We start from the raw sequence: 14,045 nt of genomic DNA on the forward strand, positions 1-14,045 counted from the left end.
GACACTAGTGCCTTCCATTGTCTGAGTGCCCATCGTGGGCTAGACACAATCTCTGTGACTAACCCTGAACTTTGTGCCATGTTTTTCTCTTTTCAGGCAGCCGACATTATGGAGAGGAGTAAAAAACGAAGGACCAGGCATTTTTGCTTTTGTCCTGGTATCTAAATTTGCTTTTAGACACCATTTTAATGTGCTATTTCTTATATATCCCCATCATCCTGCAATGAAGAGATCTATTTCCCTTTCTCGGGAAAAAAATGAATTAGATTTCACAATTTGGGGGATTTTTTTCTCTGATAGTTCAAGGTCTTGAGGAAGATGAAAAAACCAAAATCCATTTTTACTGGAATAAAAGAATCTTTGCAGCTAATGTACCCTGGTGTGAAGACAAAATACCACCAAGAAGAGAGGTGCTGGAAATGCCATTCTCCTCCCTTCAGCTCTCCACCGTAACTGATACCATACTGCTTTGTAGAACAGTCACGTATCTGGTGTTGGCAATGATGTTCAAATATATAAAGGCAACCCTATTTTAAAACAGAGAATGATCACTCAGTAAATCTCACAGAAGGCCATTGGTAGCACATCTGGTACCTCTGTGATAATTTTTTTATTAAGTTTTTTAATTTTAATTCCAGTATAGTTAACCATCTTATATTAGTTCAGGTGTACAATACAGTGATTCAACAATTCTATGCATTACTCAGTGCTCATCCTGATAAGTGTACTCTTAATCTACTTCACCTCTTTCACCCATCCTCCCACCCACCTCCCCTCTGATAACCATCAGGTTGTTCTCTATAGTTAAGAATCTGTTTCTTAGTTCATCTCTCTCTCTCTCTCTTTTTCCTTTGTCCATTTGTTTTGTTTCTTAAATTCCACATAGAAGTGAAATCATATGGTATTTGTCTTTCTCTGACTAGTTTATTTCACATAGTATTACACTCTCTAGCTCCATCCATATTGCTGCAAATGACAAGATTTCATTCCTTTTTATGGCTGAGTAATATATTGTGTATATATATATTACACGTCTGAATGATATATTGTGTGTGTATATATATACATATTATATATTTTATATACATACAATAATACATATTTATATATATGGATAAAGAAGATATGGTACATATATGTACCACATATACATATGTACAGATATGTACATATCTTTATCTTCTTCATCCATTCATCAGTCAATGGACACTGGGGCTGTTTCCATACTTTGGCTATTGTAAATACTGCTGCAATAAACATAGGGATGCATATATCCTTTCAAGTTAGTGTTTTTGTATTCTCTGGGTAAATACCCAGTAGTGCATTTACTAGATCATAGGGTAGTTCTATTTTAAATTTTTTGAGGAACCTCCATACTATTTTCCAGAGTAGCAGCACCAGTTTGCATTCCCACCAACAGTTCACAATGGTTCCTTTTTCTCCACATCCTCACCACACTTGCTGTTTCTTGTGTTTTTGACTTTAGCCATTCCAACAGGTGTGAGGTGGTATCTCATTGTAGTTTTGATTTGCATTTCCCTGATGATGAGTGATATTGAGCATCTTTTCATGTGTCTGTTGTCCATCTGTATGTCTTCTTTGGAGAAATGTCTGTTCATGTCTTCTGCCCATTTTTTAATTAGATAATTTATTTTTTGGGTGTTGAGTTGTGTAAGTTCTTTATATATTTTTCAATACTAACCCTTTATCAGATATGTCATTTGCAAATATCTTTTTCCCTTCAGTATTGCCTTTTAGTTTTGTTGATTGTTTCCTTCACTGTGCACAAGCTTTTTATTTTGATGTAGTACCAATAGTTTATTTTTGCTTTTATGTCCCCTGCCTTAAGAGACATATCTAGAAAAATGTTTCTATGGCCGATGTCAGAGAAATTACTGCCTGTGCTCTCTTCTAGGATTTTTATGGTTTCAGATCTCACATTACATCTTTAATCCATTTTGAGTTTATTTTTTGTGTATTGTGTAGGAAAGTGGTCCTGCTTTATTCTTTTGCATATAGCTGCCCAGTTTTCCCAACACTATTTGTTGAAGAGACTGTCTTTTTCTCACTGCATATTCTTGCCCCCTTTGTTGAAGATTAATTGACCATATAATCACGAGTTTGTTTCTGGGCTTTCTATCCTGTTCCATTGATCTGTGTTTATTTTTGTGCCAGGACCATACTGTTTTGATTACTACAGCTTTGTAGTATAATTTGAAATCTAGACTTGCGATATCTCTAGCTTTGTTTTTTCTTTTTCAAGATTGTTTGGGCTATTTGGGGTTTTTCATGGTTCTATACAAATTTTAGGATTATTTGTTCTAGTACTGTGAAAAATGCTATTGGTATTTTCGTAGGGATTGCATTAAATCTGTAGAATGCTCTAAGTAGTATAGACATTTTAACAATATTTGATCCAATTTATGAGCATGAAATATCTTTCCATTTGTTTGTGTCATCTTCAATTTCTTTCATTAATGTTTTATACTTTTCAGTATAGGTGTTTCACTTCCTTGATTAAGTTTATTCCTAGATATTTTATTATTTTGAGTGCAATTGTAAAAGGGATTGCTTTCTTAATTTCTCTTTCTGTTGCTTCCCAATTAGGATATAGAAATATATACTATATTATGTAGAAATATATATTACATAGTAATATATAGGATATATAGCATATTATATATAGTATATAGTATATAGTAATATAGTAATATATAGTATATAGAAATATATACTATATTAGTATATAGTGTATAGAAATGCAATGGATTTCTGTACAATTGATTTTGTATCCTGTGACCTTACTGAATTCATTTATTGGTTCTAGTAGTTTTGGGTGGGATTTTTAGGGTTTTTGATATGTAATACCATGTCAGCTGCATGTAGTGAAAGTTTACCTCTTCCTTACCAATTTGAGTGTTTCTTTTTCTTGTTTGATTGCTATGGCTAGCACTTCCAGTACTATGTTGAATAAAAGTGGTGAGAGTGGACATTCTTGTGTTATTCCTGATCTTAGGGGGAAAGCTATTAGTTTTTCACAATTGATTATGATGAGTTGTGGGTTTTTCATATATGGCCTTTATTATGTTGAGGTATGTTCCCTCTAAACCTACTTTGTTGAGGCCTTTGTGATAATTTTTAAAAGGCAATTCCTCTGAGTTCAATTTGAGTAAGAAGACTCTTCCTCTGGGCTGATGCAGGCCCTGTCCTAGGGCCCAGTGCTTAGAGCGCCAATTCAATTTCAGCTCTTCTTGGTCAGGCAGCCCCCACCTACCATTAACAATTATCTCCTCATCACTGTTTTTTCTTGGTCCTCAGGTGACACACAATGTCAAAAATAGTTTGTCAATTATTTCCATGTTGGAGGCTAATGTTAAATGTACCTAAATTGCCTCTAATAAATCTTTCAACTACCCATAAAACATCAGTAAGTGTTGATGGAGATATTTTACCAAAGAAACATCATAATTATGGCTGGGCAAGGGTGAAAGGGAGTACAAAAGCAAAGATAATGAGAAAATGATTGAGCCTGGAGAAACTGAAAATCTCTTGTGATTAAATTTCATTTTCTATTGAATATACTGAATTAAAAGTCATAGGCCAAAAAGACAACAATCTTTATCCAGAAATTAAAGAGAAAGTAGAAGCAATTACCTGGATAATTTAAAGATACTAGAGTGGTGGGATGCCTGGGTGGTCCAGTCCATTAAGCAGCTGACTCTTGGTTTCAGCTCAGGTCATAATCTCAGGGTCATGAGATCCAGTCCTGTGTGGGGCTCCGTGCTCAGCAAAGAGTCTGCTTGTCCCTCTCCCTCCCCCCTTCCCCTCTCCCTGCATTCTCTTTCTGTCAAATAAATAAATAAATAAAATCTATTAAAAAAAGATACTAGAGTGGTCACAAAACAACTAGTATATTAATTTGAGAAAGGAAATCTTATATGAACTTAGGGGAAAATTTTTTTACAATTAAAAAATTTTTAAATTTCGTTATCATGAAGAATAAGGATGGGAAAGGCAAGGAAGGGGTAAGTTAATTTTTAAATTGAATTAGTTGTCATTTATATTCAAAGCACGGCCTATTTGGCCTAATCTAGAGCCTATTAGCCTCTTCTAGAATCAACTACTTGGCCTATTCTAGAGTCCACTTGGCCCATTCTAGAGTCAATTAAAAAACATTTATGTGAAAAATCAGATTTAATGAGAATCAGGATAGGAATCTTGAGCCACCTTTGCATCACCTAGCTAGGAGAATGGAAAATGGCCAGTTCAGGGATGAACCTTAGGATGAAGTCAAAGATGAACATAGACAAGGAACAGTAAGAGTTGAGAGAAAATAAATGGGCAAATACATCCCCATTATAACCTATTATGTCACTTAGCATGTTTCAGTGCAAGGAAAAGAAAACTTATAATGACTTAAATAATGAAATTATTGGCAAACATAACTGAAAAATCCAATTATGTTTTGGCTTTCAGGCAAAGCTTGATCTAGAAGGTTAATTTTATATATAATCAAAGACTAATTCTCTTCCATTACCTCTGCTCTACCTTGGTCCATTATGAAATCATCAATCAAAGTTGACTTAGCTCATAAAAACAAGATGACAGCAACCAGAACTACATACTTGCTCATTTATGTTCAGTGGGAGAGAAAGTTTGTCTCTTCTCCAGTCATTGAACTCAGTTCACGGGCTCCATTCAAGTTGGACCAACCTAAGCAACTAAGTCACTTACTTGGTCAGTGGAATGCTAGGTGCCTCTTGGTCAAGCTTGCCTGGGCTCTGTGGCTACCCTGGCCAACCACTCTGGCAGACAAAATAGAATTGTGCTGATTAGCTGATGCTGGGGATGGAGTCACTCCCACCCAAACTACAATGGATGCTGGGGAAACAACGAGCAACCTCCACTCCACTTCCATTTCTTAGGAAACTATTTTTGAAGTGGTCTTTCTAATAAGCACCTGGGCTGAGATGCAGAAACTTTTATCCCGATCAAAATAAGTATATGGAGAGCTTAAACAGAGAGCCTCTCAATTGTTCACCTCAGTCCCATGGCTGTTCAGTAAAATGAGTGCCTTGGTTTTACAGGGTGCTGTACACTTTTCAGAGCACTGTCACCCAAATCACCATCCAACCATCACACCAATCTTCAGGCCAGCTCTGAGCAGCCACCATTACCTCCTTTTATAGGCAAGGTTATCCAGGTCCAGGAGGACAATGGAAGAGCCAGCACGAGAACCAAGGCTCTTCTCTCCTAGACTGGTACCTTTCCAGTGCACAGATTATGGCCAAAGGTCTCTGAAGGCATGGCACAGTTAGGAGGAAGAGCAAATAAAAGTATTATGTAGTGGAAAGAATAATAGGGCATATCAGCGGTTCCCCGTTGTTGTCCACCATTCTAAATAAATCAAAGTGTCAGAAATCTACAACATTAAGTATCTCTTCAATCCCTTAACAAAGGCACTGGTAGGTGCTCCTTTATAATCTCTGCACTTTGATCTGCAGATCCTAAATCAGGGCAACCGATGAGATCATTGACCTCATGCCATCATATTTTAATTCCTTAACCTAACAGTGCATTGATTCTAGTTACTCTTCATCTCAAAGTTACTAAATTATAAGTAGGCCACATTATATAAAACCGAAAGACACTGTTTATATTTGGCATCATCTTCTAGTAACACACTGAAGACAACCACTCTCATAAACTGTAAGCTTTGTTCTGTACTACTGTTTAAAAAAAATCTTTAAGGTTCTTATGAAAGACAAAATGAGATTTTTTAGCACTTTTTAAAATGTTCCACAGCTGTGAGATACTGCTGCTAGTTTTCTACTCAATGACTTCTTCTTAATTGCTCTAAAGTGGCTTCAGATTTGTAGACATTAAAATATTGATTTTTATTCTTTCCTCTAACATGCACCTGAAAAATAGTCATTTAAAAATCTCAGACAGCAACAGTAGTCATCAGAAGGACAAAGGCTGCATTATTTGCAGCAAACATCCAAATTCCTCTATAACCATTGAATTTGCTATTCTTCTAGCTGCCCACCGATGCCCCCTGCCAGCAGGGGGAGGGTCGCGTGGACTAAAGGAGAGGGCAGGCCTAGCCAACTCCCATCCCAAGCAACCTAGTTCATCTCCCACAGTAATTCATGAATGTCTCCTAGACAGTCTGTACAATAAGCAGATGGAAACTCATTTAAGCAGACGGAAACTTATTTATGGGCTAAAGTGTCTACATTACAATGGTGTCTTAGACTACACCATGTAGGAAATGCATTTGCAGAATAATTATTATCTGTGTGTTGGTGCGTTTATATTGAGGATCTAAAATACAGTAGGCTAACAAGGCTTCAACATGTTAAGGCCTTTCCTTGGGTAGGGAGGCAGTACCGTATCCATGGCTTTACTCGCAGTAAGTCCCCTGCAAAGATAATTCTTAAAAGATTTGCATGACATTCAGCTCTGATTCTGTAGCCAGCAGAGCCAGTCATACCTGGAGTATCTGAAATAATGAGTTAGTTTCCCACTGTGAGCCCTCCTTTATAATTCCAATTTCAGCTGGAAAGTCTTTGAAGAGATGATTGAACCATATCGTCTCCATGAAAGCTGCAAAGATTTAACAACTGCTGAGAAATTAAAGAGAGAAACCCCGTGGAAAATTACAGATGCAGAACTGGAAGCAGTCAAGGAAAAGGTAAGGACTTGTCTTCCTTAATTTTTACTTTACTGTCTAGCTGAAAAAGAAAACAGTGGTTGATTCAAAGATCAAGAAGTAACATATCAGTTATAGAATTTCATTATTCAAGATCTAGGGTTTCTGCATTTTTCAAGTGCTTTACAATCATATTACTGGATATGAGGATTTAGAAACTGGTTTTCATTTCTTAATGTAAAAATCAATTCTTTTTTTAAAAGATAAAAAAAAACCCAGACTATTGATATATATTGTGAAGTCTCCTTTCAAATTTAATTTTGTAGAACAGAAGACAGAATCCATGGGTCTAAAATAATTTAAGTCAAGTCAATATGTGTGCAAAGTAGATAAAGGTAATTGACTCAATTTAACACAGTAACAAAGAATTTTAACCTGATGAGGTTATGAAAACTAACAAAGCGATCTGAGAAAATATGTAATTGGAACAGTGATTATGAAAGTTGGATCAGGCACATGTTGTAGGGGGGATATAATAAATAAATAAACAAACAAACTACATTAAGAGCTGAACTTGAAACAATTTAAACAAGAGATACTAAAGCTTTTCGAATTTACTGGAGAAAATACTGAGCTAAGATTTATAAACTGTGTATAATAAACTGCCCAGTTCTTTGCTTGCTTGTTTGTTTTTTGCGGGGGTTGGGAGGATTTTTATTTTTATTTTTTCTTTTCATGTTTTTTTTAGTTTCACTTTTCTTTTTTAAGAGAGGGAAAGAGAGCCGGCGGAGGGGCAGAGGGAGAAGGAGAGAATCTTTTTTTTATGTTGTTAATCACTATACATTACATCATTTTTTGATGTAGCGTTCCATGATTCATTGTTTGCCTATAACACCTGGTGCTCCGTGCAGAACGTGCCCTCTTTAATACCCATCACCAGGCTAACCCATCCTCCTACCCCCCTCCCCTCTAGAACCCTCAGTTTGTTTCTCAGAGTCCATAGTCAGAGAGAATCTTTTTTTTTTTTTTAAAGATTTTATTTATTTATTTGACAGAGAGAGACACAGCGAGAGAGGGAACACAAGCAGGGGGAGTAGGAGAGGGAGAAGCAGGCTTCCCGCAGAACAGGGAGCCCGATGTGGGACTCGATCCCAGGACTCCGGGATCATGACCCGAGCCGAAGGCAGTCGCCCAACCAACTGAGCCACCCAGGCGCCCCAGAGAGAATCTTAAGCAGGCTCCATGCTCAGCACAGAGCCCTGAGATCATGACCTAAGCCGAAATCAAGAGTCACTTAACCAACGGAGCCACCCAGGCACCCCTAATTTCACATTTTAATTTAAATTCCAGTTAGTTAACAAAAAGTATGATATCAGTTTCAGGTGTAGAATTTAGTGATTCATCACTTCCATACAACACTCAGTGCTCATCTACAAGTGCCCTTCTTAGAGCCCGTCACACACTTGGCCCATCCCCCACCCACCTCCCTCCAGCAACTCTCTCAGTTTATTCTCTATAGTTAAGAGTCCGCGTTTTGGTTTGCCCCCTCTCTCTCTCTCTTTTTTTTTTAATAAACTGCTCACTTCTAACAAAGATTTTTTGCATAATTGAGCAAATCATACATCTAAGCCTTGGTTTCTGAACCAATGAAATACAGTAATAAGTATTATTGCTGCAAAATCGTAAATGTAGTTATTTTTCCAAGTGAGTCTTGGCTGACTTTTATTCAAAGAGCCTAAACAATGTAGACTAGGATATAATTTATGTTCTTAAGATATCAAATTGGTTATCAGGATTAGTTCTTCTACCTCAAACCTGTTCCCAGAACTGACCGTTCTCACCTTCCCTTCACTATTATCCATGTTTCCTGCTCACTTGTTTTTCCCTTAGAATTTAATAAGCCACTCTAGCACAACAACCACCTGGTCTCATTCTTTATATTTCTAGAATTTTTCGTGAGTTTTTAAAAAATAATTTCCAAACCTGAAGGAAATAATTATAATTTTTTTTAAGTGAGGTTTTTCTACTTCTCCATAATTTGAGGTAAGGAGATAGATTCTCATTCGTAATTCTGGTAGAACTGCCCTCAACAAAATCTGAATGTTGTCCACAGAGTTACCGCCAAGTTCGACTGAATGAACTCTTACAGGAGCACTCGAGAGCTGCTAACCTCATTGTCCTGTAAGTATCCCTGCAGACTTTTAAGGATGTTATAGAGGAATCTTAGGTAAATGGGTTAATCTACTTAAAAAGTCATGACTATTCATGTGAAATTTTAAAAAAATTGGAACATGTAGGATTTTAGACAGTGAAGGAAAATAAATGCCACCCTGGGACCCTGCCACTTGGACTTTCTGTCTGGCCTGCCCCACCCGTAGAACCTTGGCTCCCCCTTCAGACCATGCTCCAGGAACCTGACCCTGGAACCCCCTGCCTAACAAGCCTCAAATCAGCCACTGAGGCTCATGGGCTCCTTCCCTGCATAGTGCTCCTGAGGGAGAGAGTCCACAGCTTGTTCAGGAGGCTCCTCGCTATGTTGAAAGAGGCTAAGGTAGGAGAAAAAGGGAGGGGATTCTTCCGTTTCTACTCTTGCCCTTCACCCCACAAATGTTAGAGGTGTACATGTTGGAAATAGGAATGTTTACTTAAGGATTGATAGCTAAACATGAAAAACAACTATTTCACATTTATACCTCATGACCTGATTCCTATATATGAAGAGTAATAAGTCTTCAAGGTCTACACCGGAGGATTACCCACCTGAGACCTAGAACAGTCTCCTGAATTGGGTAGGAGTTTTCACCTAGCTGTTTTCTGAGGTTTCTGCCAAATATAAGAGCTTTAAACTATAGGGAAAATCATTAACATCAAAAAAGGAGAAGATATATTGGTTGATCAAATTTTCTATTTAAAGAGGAGTGAAAATTTATAGTTCTTTTTTGTTGGTGCTCTACAATGCCTAAGCCTGTTTTTCTGGTTTACAGATAATTTGTCTTATCTGAGAAATACATCAGTTTAATATCTATATTCAAAATAATTTCAGTGCTTTCATGTTTGGGGGAGGGTTACAAAAGTTTCAGGCCACTGGTTATTAAATAGCTCAGATGACTAGTGATGGTACTGTCTGTAGTAATTGTCACTTCTAAAATTTTTCTTCCATACTGTCAGGAGCCTCCCAGTGGCAAGGAAAGGATCTATATCAGATTGGTTGTACATGGCTTGGTTGGAAATCCTCACGAAGAACCTCCCTCCTGTTTTACTAGTTAGAGGAAACCACAAAAATGTCCTGACGTTTTACTCTTAATACATGAAAGATTAGAACACACCTTAACTTAATGTATGAATAATTAAGAAACATGTCCTAGTGCTTTATGTTGTAAATCTGATCTATGGATATGCAAACCTCTGAGACAATCATACAGGATTCCATATAAACTATGTCATTATTTTTTTTTATTAGTTTTGGGGGCTATTTTTTTTTTTCTATCAGCTTAAGACAATGCCACCCCTAGAAAAACATCTTTCTCGTTGCTGTTGTTGTGATAGACAAGGAAATTAAGGAAACCATGCTGGCTTATGCTCCTGAAAACCATGAACTTGATTGTAAACTTCTCCAGGCAAACCTAATCTTGTGTTCGCTGCTAGGCTGCGGAAGAGGCCTCAGCCCCACAGCAGGTCCTCATTAAATGCTTATTGACAGGCTAGTAGAGAACGATGGGTGGTTATCAAAGGAAAAGCCCGGCTGGGCAGGAACCGCGTTTATGTTTGGCCCTCTGAGAGGCTTATACCTACAAAGAAGATTTGAAAATCAATAACTGAAAACTTTAAGAAGTACTTGAGTCTACAAAATGTTTAAAGCAGTTACCTAAATAAGGTTATTTAATGTAACGCAGCATATATACTTAGGGTGATCTGAGCAATCGTTGATAACACACAGCTTCAATTTGTTGCTGACTGTAGAGTATGTCAGCTGGATTAGAAGGCAACAATATTCCAATTAGACGAACGAGATTCCATTTTTAATATATAAACTTTGTTTTGCCTGAATATTTTGAAATCTCCATAGGATTACTTTGCATATTTGTTTCTAATAAAGTGGTTAGCACAGATGAGATCTTTGTAGATGTCTAATTGAAAACCAAATGCCACAAATTTTTAAGCCATTATAAAGAAATATATCCTGAATCATATACTTAGTTACTCTATATACTGATTGTATGGATTGAAAGGAATAATTAAAATGTGAAGTGGAGAAACTGACAAAATTACAAAATTGTGTGTTGTATACAACGTACAAGTATTGATTTTTTCATTTCTATTAATATTCCTATAGTACTTAATCACATTGAAAAACCAACAAATTTCTTTTGATGAATGACTTGATTTTTTTTTTTCTTAACATGTTTTGACTGTTTATTCTAACTGATAAAATACAAGGTAAACAATGAACCTGAAATAAAAACACTGAAATTTGTTTGCTTCGGCCCAGGTCATGTTTTTACTTTTAAGTTACTAAGATCACGGTGCAATGGCATATCAGATGTGAGCTTAAAAATTCAATCAGTTGTCTCGTCTGACGCTTGTCTAAAACTGGGAATCAAGATTCAGAATTCCAAGCCCAGAGGATGACGGGGAAGGAAAGGGAAACGGTCAGCAAACCTTAAGCAGCAGGCTAGCTACTCTCCAAATCCGGGGCCATGTGCCTCAGTAAGCCCCAGATTTAAACCATCTCTCTTGAGCCCTATATACCTGAAATCCGAAGACTAGACGAGGCGTGGTCCCAGTGACCAGGGGAAGGGACATCCAGCTTCATCTAGACCTGACAATTCTCAGAAACACTTCAGAGGGTCTCCGGGAAAGGTGAGAAGTCATAGGACTTCTGTAATAGGAAAGTCTGGCTCTTGTATCCTGGAAAGGCGGTTGCACACTGGGTTCCCTGGGAGACAGACTCTGAAAGAGCATTTAACATGAAGCAGGTTTACTAAGGAGTGCCTTTGGGATCAACACCTGTGGAGGGGAGGGAGATGAAGGAAGCAGGAAGGGAGAAAGAAAAGGTAAGCTGTGATGTGGGCCCAAGGACAGCCTCTGCTGACCCCACAGGGAGCTCTGGAGACAGAAAGTTCCTTCAGAGTAGTCCCAAGCCGGGCTGAGACTCCCGCATCGATCCCTCACTAGATGTGTGCTGCCCAGGAGGGTACGTGCCCTGGAGTGAGGCAGTTCTCTGCAGCTGAGGCATCCCCGAGCGGCCTGAGAGCTGAAGTCCATCTGCTGATTGCACTCCCGGCTGCTGGGACAATGAGTCCTTCGTTAAACAGGGTCTGGTGCGTGCGACATCACCATGCCCGCCACAGAGGTCATATAAAGTAGTGGTCTAAAACAAAACAAGACAGGGCGCCTGGGTGGCTCAGTTGGTTAAGCGACTGCCTTCGGCTCAGGTCATGATCCTGGAGTCCCTGGATCGAGTCCCGCATAGGGCTCCCTGCTCGGCGGGGAGTCTGCTTCGTCCTCTGACCCTATCCCCTCTCATGTGTTCTCTCTCTCTCATTCTCTCTCTCTCAAATAAATAAATAAAATCTTTAAAAAAAAAAAAAAATAAAATAAAACAAAACAAGACAAAACACACAAAAAAACAAAAAACTTGGACTGGCCTGAGTTCAAATTTTAGTCTCACTCTTTATTAGTGGTTTGACCTTAAACTAGTCACTTAATTTCCTGAGGGCTAATGGCAAGAGAGTGGGTTCTGGGTTAACTAATTCTAGAAATCTTTATTTGGAAGTTTAAACATAATATAAAATTAAAAAAAAAAAGATTGTAGATTCTTGGGACTCATAGGCCTGCTAAATTAGAATCTGGGAGAGGGACCAGTGACCTTCAGGACTTTGGAAGCAGCTCCAAAGCTGACCTCTGACCTGACTGCCACCACAGGCTGATGTCCCTCGAATTTATATTTCTCACCCACATCTCCCCAAAGTCCCAGAGCCGAATAGGCAATTACTAATGTGCACAGTGTTTCTCTTTGTAAGTCCTACTGATGCAGGAAGACCAGACTTCTGTCCAAAAAGAAAACAAACAAACACCCAAAACACACAACTAGAGCAAAGTCTTGCTCCATTGTCTCTCACTCAGCTCCCCCCTGAAATGACCAAAGAAACATAAAAGTAGGAAAGATCTGCATCACAGTAGAAAACTAAGGAAGGATGCCATCCATATGTTAACACTTTTAAAAAAACAGTCAAGCTATAGTTTACCTGGGACCAGATTAAAGGAAGCTATCAAAGGTCAACTTGCAACCAATACTCCAGAGGAAAAAAAATCCCAGGAGACCCTGAAAGATTTCCACTAACCCCCTCCCACAGTTTGCATCTGGAGATGAGAAGCTGGAGGTAGGACAGAGAACAGCACCACGAGGGATCTGTTTTGCTGGATACAGAGAGTATTCAGAAAAGACTACTCAGAGAGGCCTCCCCATGCACTTGAAGCAGACATGGCTGTTGCCATGGGGCATCTCATGAATGCCCTTGAAAGCTACCAAAGATATGCTCTTGCCACAGAGGCTGAGCCAAAGAGGAAAATCAACTCTCAGTCCACAACTTTTCCTAATGCAAAGAAGAAAATTCACAGAGATGGACAATCCTGGCCCTTGGTCTCTGTTCTCAGTCTGCTGGGTTACTAACCCGGCAACTGTATGGTGCTATCAAGTAGGCCTCTGGCTCAGATGCGGTAAGAAGGTTGTCACCATAACCAAGTAGTGTGGTAGAGGTCCCTGTGTCCAGCACAAGTCCAGCCACGTCTGCTTGTCATCAGTATGGTTTGAAAGATCCAGTGCCCCCTGGCATCCTTGCTGACTGGATATTGCTGCCCGGGTCACCTAGATATGTATTTCAAATGCTTTCCTCTGCAGAGATTTAGGGACACGCTGACATAAGGATGAGATCTGTCTGGGCTCCACAGGAGGAGAAGAGGAGAATTTTCTCTTTGGGTGTGACTCACTTTAGTGCTACTCTGTCCCAACTGCTGACAGATCATGATACCCCCATCAGTTGCAGTAACAGCCCAGAAGTCAGCCCCTTGCTCCTGCCCCAGCATGTGACCCAGGGGCTTTTGAAGAGCCCCCAGCTCTCCCACACCCTGGCAGCCCTGGTCACCAGGTGCAACCTCCTCTCCACAGTGAGGCAGAGTGAGGCGTGGCCAATCTTACTTACCTCTTTTAGGATTTCTGATGTTGAAACAATGATCTCAGCCTTCCTTTTTCGTGCAGAAAAAAGGGTTTTCAAAAAACATGTAAGATTTCTTCTCATCTATGACACCATCCTAAACACACCATTATTTTAGGTCCCACTAAAGAAGAAAAATCTCTGCCATTTAAACTATGACGTGGTATTCAATCACT

General features: G+C 38.9%; 1 protein-coding gene across 3 annotated transcripts in view; it reads left to right on the forward strand.

Moving 5' to 3' along the window:
- SLC12A1 (solute carrier family 12 member 1) overlaps positions 1–10,098 on the forward strand; it is an 86,738-nt gene extending 76,640 nt beyond the window's left edge. For all 3 annotated transcript variants that reach the window (XM_044917786.1, XM_021693783.1, XM_021693784.1), the window contains exons 24-26: positions 6,562–6,697; positions 8,769–8,836; positions 9,824–10,098. In XM_044917786.1, coding sequence (XP_044773721.1) covers positions 6,562–6,697; positions 8,769–8,836; positions 9,824–9,959 — 340 coding nt within the window. In that variant the 3' untranslated portion in view covers positions 9,960–10,098. The remainder of the gene's footprint in view (positions 1–6,561; positions 6,698–8,768; positions 8,837–9,823) is intronic.
- The last annotated feature ends 3,947 nt before the right edge of the window (positions 10,099–14,045 follow it).

This window comes from Neomonachus schauinslandi, chromosome 9, assembly GCF_002201575.2.
Source record: "Neomonachus schauinslandi chromosome 9, ASM220157v2, whole genome shotgun sequence".
Lineage (NCBI taxonomy): Eukaryota > Metazoa > Chordata > Mammalia > Carnivora > Phocidae > Neomonachus > Neomonachus schauinslandi.